At 44.5% G+C, this 15,706-nt stretch overlaps 1 protein-coding gene across 4 annotated transcripts in view; it reads right to left on the bottom strand.

Annotated features, from left to right (window-relative positions):
* Positions 1 to 15,706, bottom strand: part of LOC143299955 (organic cation transporter protein-like) — a 66,957-nt gene that overhangs the window by 44,594 nt on the left and 6,657 nt on the right. For all 4 annotated transcript variants that reach the window (XR_013057585.1, XR_013057586.1, XR_013057587.1 and 1 more), the window contains exon 2: positions 2,648 to 2,801. Coding sequence is in view for 1 of the 4 variants with exons in the window: in XM_076613501.1 (XP_076469616.1) it covers positions 2,648 to 2,790 (143 nt within the window). In the remaining 3 variants the exon portion in view is untranslated. The remainder of the gene's footprint in view (positions 1 to 2,647; positions 2,802 to 15,706) is intronic.

The following is a 15,706-nucleotide window of genomic DNA, read 5'->3' as shown; positions in this document are numbered from 1 at the left end:
CTGTCACCACACTGTTGACTGTCCTCACTCCCAGCATCCTCTGAACTGATTTCCCCACTGAGTCTAAAAAATATCTACATCAACCTTGACTCCATTGCTGCGGTGCGATGAGACTACAAACCGAGATTCCGCCGAAATGCGAACGCACGTACAAAACATCATCCGCAAAAAAACGTTGAAACACAGACACAGTAACCTTTCCGAACAGAAGGCCAGTTTGGCTTGCCATAGACCGATGTTCTGGACGATACGCCGTCCACATAGATATCAAATTACATGGCATCATCCCCGAGGACGGAATGTGACCTTGATTGTGCCCCGCGGGGACTAAAAACGGTCGCATACGAGCCTCTCTCACCCTCCCTCCCCCCCAAAACAACAACAACAACAACAACAAAAACAAAACAAAAAAACAAAAACAACAACAAAAAAACAACAACCAAAAAACAAAAACAAAAACATTTTAAAACAACAACAAAAAAACAACAACAAAAAACCCAGCAACAACAGCAGCAGCAGTAACAACAACAAAACCCCCAAAACAAACAAACAAACAAAAAAACAACAACAGCAGCAGCAGTAACTACAACAACAAAACCCCCAAAACAAACAAACAAAAACAACAACAACAACAACAACAAAAACAAACAAACAAAAAACCACCACCACCAAACAATACGAACAAATCAAACAAAACAACAACAGACAAACGAACTGTATTCTCAACGCACCCCGCATTGCACAATCTTCCTGGTGCAACATCCCACAGTGACACTTCATCCAGAAAAATCACCAGGGGGTCTACATACGATACAGAAATACTCCGGGGGACGTGTTTTTTCTGGGTGGGGTTGACAGAAATGACTGTCGGGGAACGTTTCAGAGATGCTGGGGATGAAGCTGGCATTTAATTTACTTTCGGTTTGGCCTGTGTGCGGTAAAAAAAGAGAAGTCGTCGAGGCCGTGAACATTTTGCACGAGACAACGCGGGAGAGAAACCCTGCCGGCCAGGTCATCTGGCTGCTTATTGTCCAGACATGGAATTTCGGTTTTGTCTGTGTGAGACAGAACGCCCTTGTCAAAAAGTGCGCTAAGCTGGCTGAGCGCGAAATGGCCGACATGCCACAGGCCCGTTAAGCCATGTCTGTTGTGCCACAGGCCCGTTAAGCCATGTCTGTTGTGCCACAGGCCCGTTAAGCCATGTCTGTTGTGCCACAGGCCCCTTAAGCCATGTCTGTTGTGCCACAGGCCCGTTAAGCCATGTCTGTTGTGCCACAGGCCCGTTAAGCCATGTCTGTTGTGCCACAGGCCCCTAAAGCCATGTCTGTTGTGCCACAGGCCCCTTAAGCCATGTCTGTTGTGCCACTAGCCAGTTAAGCCATGTCTGTTGTGCCACTAGCCAGTTAAGCCATGTCTGTTATGCCACTGGCCCGTTAAGCCATGTCTGTTGTGCCACTAGCCAGTTAAGCCATGTCTGTTATGTCACAGGCCCGTTAAGCCATGTCTGTTGTGCCACTAGCCAGTTAAGCCATGTCTGTTATGTCACAGGCCCGTTAAGCCATGTCTGTTGTGCCACTAGCCAGTTAAGCCATGTCTATTATGTCACAGGCCCGTCACGGTGATGCTATATTATGTCTGTTATCATGATGCCACAAGCCCGTTGTTATACAGGCCTGTTATGTCACAGGTCCGTTAAAGCTTACAAGTGCAGTGGCGGATAAAGAGTATACCTATGTAACCAAGCAGACGGGTGTTACTTATCTTCTGATATACGTGTTGGGATGAAACGAATGCGCTGGTCTCAGATGGGGGGAGGGGGTGGGCGCGGGGGTGGGCGCGGGGGGGCGGGGGTTTGGAGGGGGCTGGGGGGGGGGGGTGCCCGGCGTTATGACGCAGGTCTGATGCAATCAGGACTCGCGTGGTACATGGCCCAGGGCACAGCCGACCTAACGCATCATGGTATCGGAGTTCACCTTTGGCGCCATAGCGGACCCGTTGTATAACGGACCTGTGCTGTAGAGTACCCTGTAGCATAACGGACCTGTAGCAAAACGGACCTGTAGCATAACGGACCTGTAGCACGTTGCAGGGCGGTAAGGACCAGGCTGCGCTGTGAATCCTGCCGCAGACTCAGGCTAACAATCTACTGCGAAAGTCCGGGAACTGCGCCAAGGTGTGCTGACCGCATTCCAGCTGTCTCCCCCTGTCACACACACAGACCACCACCACCACCACCACCACCCTCACACACACACACACACAACCACCACACCAACCCATCACCACCACCCTACCACCATCACCACCACCATCACCCCCCCCCCCACACACACACACACACACACACACACCACCACCATCACCACCACACACAACCCTCACACACACAAAACAACAACCACCACACCAACCCATCACCACCACCCTACCACCACCATCCACAACGACCACCCCCAGACATACACACCACCGCCACCACACACCACCCACACATAAACACCACCACCACCACACACCACCCTCACGCACACAAAAAAGACAACAACAACCACCGCACCAACCCATCACCACCACCCAACACCACCACCATCACCCCCCACTACACACACACCCAGCACAGCACACCAGAGGTTGCAGTGCCACCTACCTGTGGTCCGGCACGGCCATGGTGAAGACGGACATCAGCAGCTGCATACAGCCGGACAGCGAGGTGATGGACAACAGGAAGTACACCCGCTTCTGGTACGGGCCGAAGTCTCCCAGCGCTGCGATGACCTCGTCAAACTTCATGCTGGATGATCCTGCAGCACCAACAACCAACAGTCCACTCTAACTGACTGGTTTTTAGACCGTTTGGTTCACCTCTGTGTGGAGGTGTGTGTGTACTGCCCAGCTTACAAACAACAAATGCAGCCTTATACTTGGCGAACAGCCTCCGCACACGCCACCACCCCTAAAAAAAAAAAGAAAGAAAGAAAAAAAAGAAGAAGAAGAAGAAGAAAGTGTGCGTGAGCGTGTGTTTCTACCAGGTGATGTAATGCCCCACTAACACCAACCGACCCACCAACGCGCAGACTCAGACCCAGTCAACTTTAACACTGCTTTGACCTTTGACCGCTCCCCTACGCACCTTAACCTCATGACCCCCGCCCTCCCCTTCCGTCCCTCGCTGCACTCACTCCCCAAATAAATGACGACTACGGTTTCTGCCGCTGTCTGTTTTCCGCCCCGTGCTCTTCTCGCCTGGTGTGCATCAAAGACTCCGGGAAATTTCCACGCTCCTTGGCGCCAAGTTTCCCCCACCCCCCTTCCACCCTTCTTCCCCGTTCCTCCCTCCCCCCACCCCCCACCCTCCATCCCCCCCACCACCTCTCCATGTGTGACGTTCACAGCAGCATGCCAAAACTCAACCATCTCTCTCTCTCAAGTTTGTTGTGAAAGACGTTGCGTTGTTTATATGACCAACTGGAATGACACATGTGAAACTCTGTTATTACCCCTTATTCATATGGGGCTATGGCCTTAATTGAATAAACCATCTTGAAACTTGAATCTCTCTCTTCAAGATTTCTACTTCAGATAATTTGAACTTCCATCAGCAGTGTGGGAAATGTGTTGAGGCTGTGAAAGGACGATGACAGTGGGGTGGAGGTGATCAGTGAAGTTAATGATCGCCCTGTGCTGACACTGAACAAAGAAGGCAGTGCGCGGGGACAGAAGTTCCGCGAAACCTGATGTGCCGGCAAGTGCTGTGCGCTGTGGGAATGTCTGGCTGTCGACCCCGGATGCTAGCGGCTCAGATAAACAAGAGGAGTTTTGTCGGCCGTGCAGCAGGAGAGGACGTTGACCTGTGCCACTTGCCCAAGCTCGTTCACTGAGGCGTGGGAACCAATGACAGAACCGGAAGTGCGAGTCACCATGTCATCTATAAATAGCGGCTGCAGGTGCCAGTCTTGAATGGGTACCAGTTATGCAACAAAAACAGACCCAAAACAAGTAACATGCACCACCCCACCACGTCTCATTCCAACTATTCGTGCTGTTTTTCATAAAAAAATTAAAATATTGATATAGGAAGTTGGCAAGGTTTTTTCTTCAACTGGTTAGACCAGACAAACGACAATGAAGAACTCAAACATTTCACCCAACTTAGTAAAAAATAGAATAGAATTATATTCCATCAAATCTTTTCAGAACCAAACTCCAAATAAATTACGGCCCCCGGAAACTCATCACAGCCACCCTGAACTGCACCACTGGTACCGTTCTGATCCAGGGAAACAAGTGGGTGGCGTGCAAGTTTCCGTGTATTACAGAGGTGACAAGACTTTTGTATGGACACTGCAAGACTGGACTCAGCCAAGACATAAACAGGTTAGACACCGCTCTGTCACTCTTACCTGTGACCACTTTGCAGTTACGTGATGTCACCATCGAAGATATCACTGACAGTGGCATTGACATAAATAAGATTAGGACTGATTCAGGACTCGCTGTAGTACACGCAGAAAACATCCCTGACACTAACATCCCAGCCAGTGCTCCAGTATATCCAGCCAATGAGAGAGACAGTTCCGTCCGGAGATTCCTCGCCCCACCTCTCCAATCGACCACACGAAAGAGGGTGCAGAACACTGATCCGAGGATCTCCACTTCCTGAGGGTTCGTCGCCATGCACGATGCCTGTGCAGCAGAGGGAGTGGCCAGTCTCCAGTCTCCCGCACTACACCTGACAACCAGCCAGCCCCAGTCCTACCAGCACCAGTCCTACCAGCCCCAGCCCTACCAGCACCAGCCCCAGTCCTACCAGCCCCAGCACCAGCCCTACCAGCACCAGTCCTACCAGCCCCAGTCCTACCAGCCCCAGCCCCAGTCCTACCAGCACCAGTCCTACCAGCCCCAGTCCTACCAGCACCAGCCCCAGTCCTACCAGCCCCAGTCCTACCAGCCCCAGTCCTACCAGCACCAGTCCTACCAGCACCAGCCCCAGTCCTACCAGCCCCAGTCCTACCAGCACCAGCCCCAGTCCTACCAGCACCAGCCCCAGTCCTACCAGCACCAGTCCTACCAGCCCCAGTCCTACCAGCCCCAGTCCTACCAGCCCCAGTCCTACCAGCACCAGCCCCAGTCCTACCAGCACCAGTCCTACCAGCCCCAGTCCTACCAGCACCAGCCCCAGTCCTACCAGCACCAGCCCCAGTCCTACCAGCCCCAGTCCTACCAGCACCAGCCCCAGTCCTACCAGCACCAGCCCCAGTCCTACCAGCACCAGTCCTACCAGCCCCAGTCCTACCAGCACCAGTCCTACCAGCACCAGCCCCAGTCCTACCAGCACCAGCCCCAGTCCTACCAGCCCCAGTCCTACCAGCACCAGTCCTACCAGCACCAGCCCCAGTCCTACCAGCACCAGCCCCAGTCCTACCAGCCCCAGTCCTACCAGCCCCAGTCCTACCAGCCCAGTCCTACCAGCCCCAGTCCTACCAGCCCCAGTCCTACCAGCCCCAGCCCTACCAGTCCTACCAGCCCCAGTCCTACCAGCACCAGCCCCAGTCCTACCAGGACCAGTCCTACTAGCCCCAGTCCTACCAGCACCAGTCCTACCAGCACCAGCCCCAGCCCTACCAGCACCAGTCCTACCAGCACCAGCCCCAGTCCTACCAGCACCAGCCCCAGTCCTACCAGCCCCAGCCCCAGCCCTACCAGCACCAGTCCTACCAGCCCCAGTCCTACCAGCCCCAGCCCTACCAGCACCAGTCCTACCAGCACCAGCACAACCCAAACACAATGACAGGCTCCACCTCCACAAATGGCAGAGTGTTGTGTTGACCAGCACACATGCCATTTGCTGATTGGAGATTCCACCCTGTGTCCTCTTCAGGCGGATCTCCTGTTCCCTCGGGCTCCTTGCCAGAAGCTGACCTTCCCGGGGCTCACTTGTCATTGTCTGTCATCTTGATCTCAGGGGGAAACTTTAAAGCTGCGAGTAAAATGTGAGCGGCAGTCCCTAAATGCAGTAAACAGTCCTGAGAATATTTCAAATATCCGGTACCTGCACCTTGCTCGCCGTCATTGTTGTAAGAATGGCACATCACAAAAACATTGCACACGCTCCCTGACTGAACCACAAGCACCAACAGTTCAAACAAATCCATGACAGCTGTCGTTACACCTTGACAAATCCCAACGAAACTTTACAACATGTAAAATGGGGCATTGACATAAAAAACAGCACAAGTATCACACAGCGTTCACCACAGTGGGTGCTCCCTCGCGAAGCGCCAGAGCGGATTTTAACTCACTCAGTACGGCCAGTCCTCTCTTCTCCTCTACACAGACCCCTCGGATGTCCAGTGGGTGTCTGAATGACCCAACCTTTAGCTTCCGTCGTCAGAATTGTAGTATTCTTTGTCAACATTCACCTCTTCAGTATAAGAGCCTTCCGCTTGCAATATTTTGATGATGGTAACTGGGGTGAAACGCTGTTAACGTCGTCTCTTTCGCCGTTCGTATGGAGAGAGTTAACCATCACTGATTAATGCAACATTATCTTGTGGTCTTCACAACGGAATACCACACACACACACATGCTATGGAGGACCAAGCTTGGCTTACTACACTATAACACTATGCCACTCTCATATATACCGGAAGCACTATTGCAGTAATAACATCAGTATATGAAACAATACATTATTATTACATAGATGGTTTTGGTAGTGGCAACATAAAGGAAGGAATGCGGCAGAATGGTTGAGGCGCTCATCTGCCAACACGCTGAGTCTGTCGCCCTGTCTCCCATGCTTGACTGGAAAATCCAGCTGAGCGTCTAGTCATTCGGATCAGACAATAAACCGAGGTCCCGTGTGCAGCACGCACTTGGCGCACCGAAAAAGAACCCATGGCAATGAGAATGTTGTTCTCTGGCAAAATTATACAGAAAAAATCCACTCTGATATAATATAATATAATATAATATATATATATATATATATATATATATATATATATAGAGAGAGAGAGAGAGAGAGAGAGAGAGAGTTTTTTGTATTTCTTTTTATCACAACAAATTTCTCTGTATGAAATTCGGGCTGCTGTCCCCAGGGAGAGCACGTCGCTACACTACAGTGCCACCCTTTTTTTTGTATTTTTTCCTACGTGCAGTTTTATTTGTTTTTCCTATCGAAGTGGATTTTTCTACAGAATTTTGCCAGGAACAACCTTTTTGTTGCCGTGGGTTCTTTAACGTGCGCTAAGTGCATGGTGCACACGGGACCTCGGCTTATCGTCTCATCCGAATGACTAGCGGCCAGACCACCAGACAAGGTCTAGTGGAGGGGGAGAAAATATCAGCGGCTGAGCCGTGATTCGAGCCAGCGCGCACAGATTCTCTCGCTTCCTATGCGGGCGCGTTTCCTCTAGGCCATCACTCCACGTGTATATATATATATATATATATATATATATATATATATATATATATATATATATATATATATATAGTACACTGAACAATAAACTAGTAATAATTCAATGCTCAATACAATGATTGGGAGAGCTAGCAAAAAGTTGAACATTTAGTGATGCAGATATTATTAAAGAATCCAGTTGAAGAGAAGAAGCCAAACATGAACACAGCCAAGTATCGCCAGTGTTCTACACCACGATTAAATACTGCACCGCTGAGCAGATGTGGAAACAGAGAGCTTTCTACCCTGCTGGGTGCGAGACACATATCAGTATCAGTATCAGTAGCTCAAGGAGGCGTCACTGCGTTCGGTCAAATCCATATACGCTACACCACATCTGCCAAGCAGATGCCTGACCAGCAGCGTAACCCAACGCGCTTAGTCAGGCCTTGAGAAAAATAAATTGAATAATAATAATAATAATGATAAATAAATAAAATGAAACAAAATAAAATAATAAAATAAAATAAAAATAAATAAATAAATAAAAATAACAGATAAATAAATTAAGATACTAGTAATAACTATAATATTTATAAGGCGCAAAATCTTGATGAAGTCAACTCTAAGCGTACAAAAAAAAGAAAAAAGAAAAAAAAAGGACAACAATGATGATCAATAAGCAAATAATTGTAACACACACACACACACACACACACACACACACACACACACACACACACACACACACACACACACACACACACACACATGCATAACAGATATGCAACAAACATGCAGTTTCACAGATACGAAAGCACAATCAAATACACATAAACGTACATGAGCCCCCACCCCTAACCCCCCACCCCCACCTCCCTCCCCACCCCTACACACACACACACACACACACACACACACACACACACCTGATTACCCTGCACCCCCTTCCCCCTCGCTCCACAACACACAAACAACCAAACGAAATAAATGCAGGCGAACATGTCCACGGGTCTGTCCAGTTTTGCACGCTCGAATAATACATCTGGATAGGCCGCCTTAATCTTTCTTTCCCCCCGACCAGCCTTCACCGAACACGCCCTGTAATTCACTCACTCAAGGCCTGACTAAGCGCGTTGGGTTACGCTGCTGGTCAGGCATCTGCTTGGCAGATGTGGTGTAGCGTATATGGATTTGTCCGAACGCAGTGACGCCTCCTTGAGCTACTGAAACTGAAACTCACTCACTCATGCAAGCCAGGCTTAACCACACACTTGACCAACACAACGCGGACGACTATACTCAGTGCTAACATGCGTGTGTAGTATAACATGTTGGTCTGCTGTTAACACGTGTTGCAGTTTTCCACACACACACACACACACACACACACGAGCTTATTCCTACCGAAGTTTTCTTATTTGAAATGGAATAGACTGCATCTTTCATTTCTTGGTGTGTTAGAGGAGCATTAACATAGTGTTGATTATCAGGAGCAGGATCGTTATAAATTTCAGATTTTTCTTCTTTTTCTCTGAGTTCTTTTATGTACCTGTGGTAGTCCATCTAGTCTGCTTACTTTAGAAAACAAGTTGACAAATGCTTCAGCTTTTTCTGACCTCGAAGGGAATTTGTTGTTTCCTAAAGTGACAGGATATTCTGGAAGTTTTATCCCATTCTTCATGATATTTAATTGATCCCACACTTTTTTTAGTATCTTTATAGTCTGGGACTTCGGTGTTACAAAATGTTGTCCAGTATGTTTCTTGGCTTGTTCTATTACTCTATTACTTTTTAATTTGGTGTGGTTCATAGCCTTGTGGTTCTGAGTCGATGCTTTTCTTCTATATATTCTAAATGTATGCTTTTTCTCATTGACTGCTCCGTCACAGTCTGTAGTCCACCATACACTGCCTAAGTGATTACGGTTTTTAACACTGCATGTATTCATTTTAGGAATAGATTCATTGGCAGCATTTAGAATATTGTTGCAAAATTTGTTGTATATATTGTCAATATTATCTTCGGTAGATACTGTTAGATCTAGATCATTTAAAATATTTGCGAAAGTGACCCAATCTGCTTTTTTGGAGTTGTACTTTGGGATTGCATCCTGGATAGAATTTTCCAATTTCTAATGAAATGATTAAGCATCTACCAGATAAATGGATGAATATTCTTCTTAATATATTCAAACGATGTTGGGACACTGATGTTCTCCCTAAAATCTGGAAGGAATCAATAATAGTTCCAATCCACAAACAAGGCAAACCAAAAACACACATTGGCAGTTACAGACCTATAGCACTCACCTCTCATGTCTGTAAGTTGCTAGAAAAAAAATAATATTAAATAGACTCGTATACTACTGTGAAAAGAATCATGTCATCCCTGTAAATCAAGCTGGTTTAAAAAAAAAAGAAGATCCACAATTGATCATTTAGTAAAATTAACCACTCAGGTTAAGCACCAATTTGCGAGACGAAAATGTTTGCTTGCAACTTTTTTCGACATTACTAAAGCCTATGACCAAGTGTGGCATTCACGTCTAATGTTAAAACTGAAGACGATTGGATTATCGGGACATATGTATAACTTTATAAAAGACTTCCTAGAAAACAGAAAAATTCAGGCTAAAATAGGGAATACGTATTCATCTACACGAACATTGCAGACAGGTATTCCTCAGGGCTCTGTAATTGCTCCAATATTGTTCAACATTCTAATGAATGATCTACCAAAAAAACTAACAAAGAATGTTGTAATGGTTCAATACGCTGACGATATATGCATGTGGATGAAAGTTACAATCAAAAAGAATACGCCTGCCCGATATATGAATTACACAAAAAAGCTATATCAAAATGAATTAAACACAGTAGCAAATTATATGAGCGAGAATGGTCTACAAATATCAACCGAAAAAACACACTTGATGCTTTTTAATAATGGATCAAATCCAACAACATTGCCTTCCTTTAAGATTTACGATAACACCCTGGAATATAAAAAAGTAGTTAAATTCCTTGGAGTACACCTTACATCAAAATTAACTTGGTATCATCATATCGATTACATTTTAACAAAGGCCAGGAAAACATTAAACTTCTTGAAAATACTATGCAAACAACCATGGAGCCAGGACATATTCATTCTTCTACACCTTTGCACATCACTTGTTCGGTCAAAACTTATATATGCACAAGAAGTATACTTCAGTGCACCGAAATATTTATTGAAAAAAATTCAAAGCATAGACTGCAGAGCATATAAACTGGCACTTGGCTTACCAGTCCATGCTTCCAGTAAGAAAACGTACAGTGCAGCGGGAGTATTACCATTAGAGGATCAAAGGGAACTTGCGTGTTGCAAATTTGTCTTGAGAAGTTTAACGGACGAAAATGATTTGGAATCGGAAATAAATCTCAAATCCGACCGCGATTTTCCAAAGAGAGCTAGATCTATATCCTCTCATACCACACTGGGAACATACACGTCAAATATTTTAACAAATTCCGGCGTGAATAAAACCCTACATTTTGCTGAAAGGTCTGCAGTATCACCTACACCTGTATGGGAACTTCAAAGAGCGCAATTTGATATCGATCACACTGATCTGACCAAAGATGACAACATAAATTTACTTACATCGCATGTACGAATCCATTTGAAAGGGAAATACCTTAATCATCTAAAGATTTTTACAGGCGGCTCTGTTGTAAATGATAGAGCTGGTGCTGCTTTCGTTATTCCTGACCTTAACTTTCAAAACTATTTTCAACTGGGAGAGAATAAATCCATCTTCACAGCTGAACTCATAGCAATTCTAATGGCGTTAAATTTCATGATATCCTTTCCGAAAACTATATTTCAAATTCTATTTTGTGTTGATTCTAAATCAGTTCTTCACGCTATTGAACTTATAAAAGAAACGGTTAGGTATGAACTCATTATTGAAATTAACCATTTGATTCACGAACTCTTACTAGAAGCTCCACGAAGGAGTTAGATTTAAATATTTCGCTTTCACTACAGTAATGTTACACCATGGTAGAAAAAGTCCAATGGTCAAAATTTCAGTTTGAAGAAAAACACACCGGTAACTCGGAGTTACATAAGAACATAAAGAAAATGTATAGTTTCATGGGAAAACATTACCATAATGATTTTCATAAGAGGCAAATCATTTCTCTAATCTGCAGATGGAAAATGAATTGTTTTCGGACAAAATATGTCAGTAATGTTTCTTGCATCTGTGGTGCTCACATAACAGCCGATCATATACCAACTTGCGCTATGTTAAAGTCTCAAATCCCTGAACTGAAATCATCTTCAGTGTTGACGATCTTCAGCAGTCCATTGCTAATGTATGACTTTTTCAACTCCTTGTTAATAGTCCAGTTGGTTTGCTGTTATAGTTGTTAGTTTTTCATTAGAAATAATTATGTTATATTGTTATGGTTTTTTGTTTATTTTTTAAACAAAACTTAAATCAGTAATTTTCACACACACACACACACACACACACACACACACACACACACACACACACACACACACACACTTTCACTTACAGATATATCTAACACATTATCACAGGACAGACGATGCAGATATATCTGACACATTATCACAGAACAGACAAATGTCCAAAAGCTAGAAGTCTCAAACATGTAACAATAACATGTTGTGGAATGACCATGCCGCTTCTGTTTGAACAACAGAAGAGGGTGAATGAAGATATATGTCCATAAAAACATGAAATTCACTGCCGTTCGTCTGCAAGCTAAATTTCGGTCGAGGTAGCCTACGGGTGGTGTAAAATTCAGGCATCAATGAGGTGGACACTGTACCATCTGTTTCGGTTGAAACTGCACATTGCTGTTGCCTTCACTACCCCTCTCCCCATCTCTGTCTGTCTCTCTCTCTGTCTGTCTGTCTCTCTTTCTCCTTCTTCCATTCAATCCATTTGAAGCTCCACTAATTTGTTACCCCATTACATATGGGCTGTGATGTGGTAAGGCCAAAGTCAATGAAAAGCGTCTGAAGCGTCTCTCTCTCTCTCTCCTCTCTCTCTCCCTCCCCCTCTCTCTCTTTGCTGTGCAAAAATAATATCCCCATTATCTTGGGCAAAAACTGTGTCTCTCTCACTCTCATGTCACTGTAATTCATATAAATCCATTCCCTGTATTGTTTATGGTGTTATTAACAGTTATAACATATGCCTCTCTCCTCCCATATTACCCACATTTTCTTTCATGAATCTCATACTTGTGTGTACATTGCTGTATTATTGTTCTTCCGTTCCATTTGATATGTATTGTAATTTAACTTTGTAAATGTAACTTTTGACCTCCCGCCTCCACACCCCCCTCTCTCTCCTCTGTCGATTTATCAGTCTGTCTGTCTGTCTGTCTATCTCTCTCTCTCACTCTCATGTCATCTTTTCTTCTTCACTCTCTCTCCTCTCCGCCCCTCTCTTTTCCTCACTTCTGGTATGAATGTTCTCTATTTATGCTTGTGTGTTTCTTTTTCTTTCTTTCTTTATTCAGTTTTGTACCCCACGGCTGGGTGGAAAAAAGCATTCTTGTCATTATACTTAATACACTGGAAAAATATGATTTCGTTCGTTCGTTCTTTCGTTCTCTCTCTCTTTCTCTGTCTGTCTCTTTACCTCTCTTCCATTCAATCCATTTGACGCTGCAATGATAATTTGCTAGCCTTTCATTACATGGGCTGTGACGTGGTAAGGCCAAAGTCAATGAAAAGCGTCTGAAGCTTCTTTTTCTCTCTGTGTCTCTCTCCTTCTCTTCCATTCAATCTATTCAATCCTTCAATCTATTATTTGACGCTGCAATGATAGTTTGTTACCCCATTCTATACGGGCTGTGACGTGGTAAGGCCAAAGTCAATGAGAAGCGTCTCGCCCCTACACCTCTACCTCTTACCTCGACAAGACAAATAGGGAGTTGTTCGACTTCTTCCTCCCGTCCCCCTCACCCCCCCCTCTCTCTCTCTCCTTCTCTCTCTGTCTCTCTCTCTCATATGAAAAACACACTCAGACACTGACACACAGACACTCACTCACTCACTCACACGCAAACAACACAGAATGGATTACAGACACTGGGGTACGCACACACATACATACAGAGACACAGACACACAAACAACCGAAACAAAGGGTTATTAATCGGCTCCTTTTGTTGTGCACACCTTTTGTTGTGTGTCAACACACATTTTGTTGTGCACACCTTTTGTTGTGTGTCACCACACCTTTTGTTGTGTGTCAATACACCTTTTGTTGTGTGTCAACACACCTTTTGTTGTGTGTCACCACACCTTTTGTTGTGTGTCAATACACCTTTTGTTGTGTGTCAATACACCTTTTGTTGTGTGTCACCACACCTTTTGTTGTGTGTCAATACACCTTTTGTTGTGAGTCAATACACCTTTTGTTGTGTGTCAACACACCTTTTGTTGTGTTCAATACACCTTTTGTTGTGTGTCAACACACCTTTTGTTGTGTCAATACACCTTTTGTTGTGTTCAATACACCTTTTGTTGTGTGTCAATACACCTTTTGTTGTGTTCAATACACCTTTTGTTGTGTGTCAACACACCTTTTGTTGTGTTCAATACACCTTTTGTTGTGTGTCAACACACCTTTTGTTGTGTGTCAACACACCTTTTGTTGTGTGTCAACACACCTTTTGTTGTGTGTCAATACACCTTTTGTTGTGTGTCACCACACCTTTTGTTGTGTGTCAACACACCTTTTGTTGTGTGTCAATACACCTTTTGTTGTGTGTCAACACACCTTTTGTTGTGTGTCACCACACCTGTTGTTGTTTGTCAACACACCTTTTGTTGTGTGTCAACACACCTTTTGTTGTGTGTCAATACACCTTTTGTTGTGTGTCAATACACCTTTTGTTTTGTGTCACCACACCTTTTGTTGTGTTCAATACACCTTTTGTTGTGTGTCAACACACCTTTTGTTGTGTGTCAACACACCTTTTGTTGTGTGTCAATACACCTTTTGTTGTGTGTCAACACACCTTTTGTTGTGTGTCAATACACCTTTTGTTGTGTGTCAACACACCTTTTGTTGTGTGTCAATACACCTTTTGTTGTGTGTCACCACACCTTTTGTTGTGTGTCAATACACCTTTTGTTGTGTGTCAATACACCTTTTGTTGTGTGTCACCACACCTTTTGTTGTGTGTCAATACACCTTTTGTTGTGTGTCAATACACCTTTTGTTGTGTGTCACCACACCTTTTGTTGTGTGTCAATACACCTTTTGTTGTGTTCAATACACCTTTTGTTGTGTGTCACCACACCTTTTGTTTTGTGTCACCACACCTTTTGTTGTGTGTCAATACACCTTTTGTTTTGTGTCACCACACCTTTTGTTGTGTGTCAATACACCTTTTGTTGTGTGTCACCACACCTTTTGTTGTGTGTCACCACACCTTTTGTTGTGTGTCAATACACCTTTTGTTGTGTGTCAACACACCTTTTGTTGTGTGTCAATACACCTTTTGTTGTGTGTCAATACACCTTTTGTTGTGTGTCACCACACCTTTTGTTGTGTGTCACCACACCTTTTGTTGTGTGTCAATACACCTTTTGTTTTGTGTCACCACACCTTTTGTTGTGTGTCAATACACCTTTTGTTGTGTGTCACCACACCTTTTGTTGTGTGTCACCACACCTTTTGTTGTGTTCAATACACCTTTTGTTGTGTGTCAATACACCTTTTGTTTTGTGTCACCACACCTGTTGTTTTGTGTCAATACACCTTTTGTTGTGTTCAATACACCTTTTGTTGTGTGTCAACACACCTTTTGTTGTGTGTCAATACACCTTTTGTTGTGTGTCAATACACCTTTTGTTGTGTGTCACCACACCTTTTGTTGTGTGTCAATACACCTTTTGTTTTGTGTCACCACACCTTTTGTTGTGTCAATACACCTTTTGTTTTGTGTCACCACACCTTTTGTTTTGTGTCACCACACCTTTTGTTGTGTGTCAATACACCTTTTGTTGTGTGTCAATACACCTTTTGTTGTGTGTCAATACACCTTTTGTTGTGTTCAATACACCTTTTGTTTTGTGTCACCACACCTTTTGTTGTGTGTCAATACACCTTTTGTTGTGTGTCAATACACCTTTTGTTGTGTGTCACCACACCTTTTGTTGTGTTCAATACACCTTTTGTTGTGTGCCAATACACCTTTTGTTGTGTGTCAACACACCTTTTGTTGTGTGTCAATACACCTTTTGTTGTGCAC

Source organism: Babylonia areolata, chromosome 25, assembly GCF_041734735.1.
Source record: "Babylonia areolata isolate BAREFJ2019XMU chromosome 25, ASM4173473v1, whole genome shotgun sequence".
Lineage (NCBI taxonomy): Eukaryota > Metazoa > Mollusca > Gastropoda > Neogastropoda > Buccinidae > Babylonia > Babylonia areolata.
This window is presented reverse-complemented; position numbering and strand designations above follow the sequence as displayed.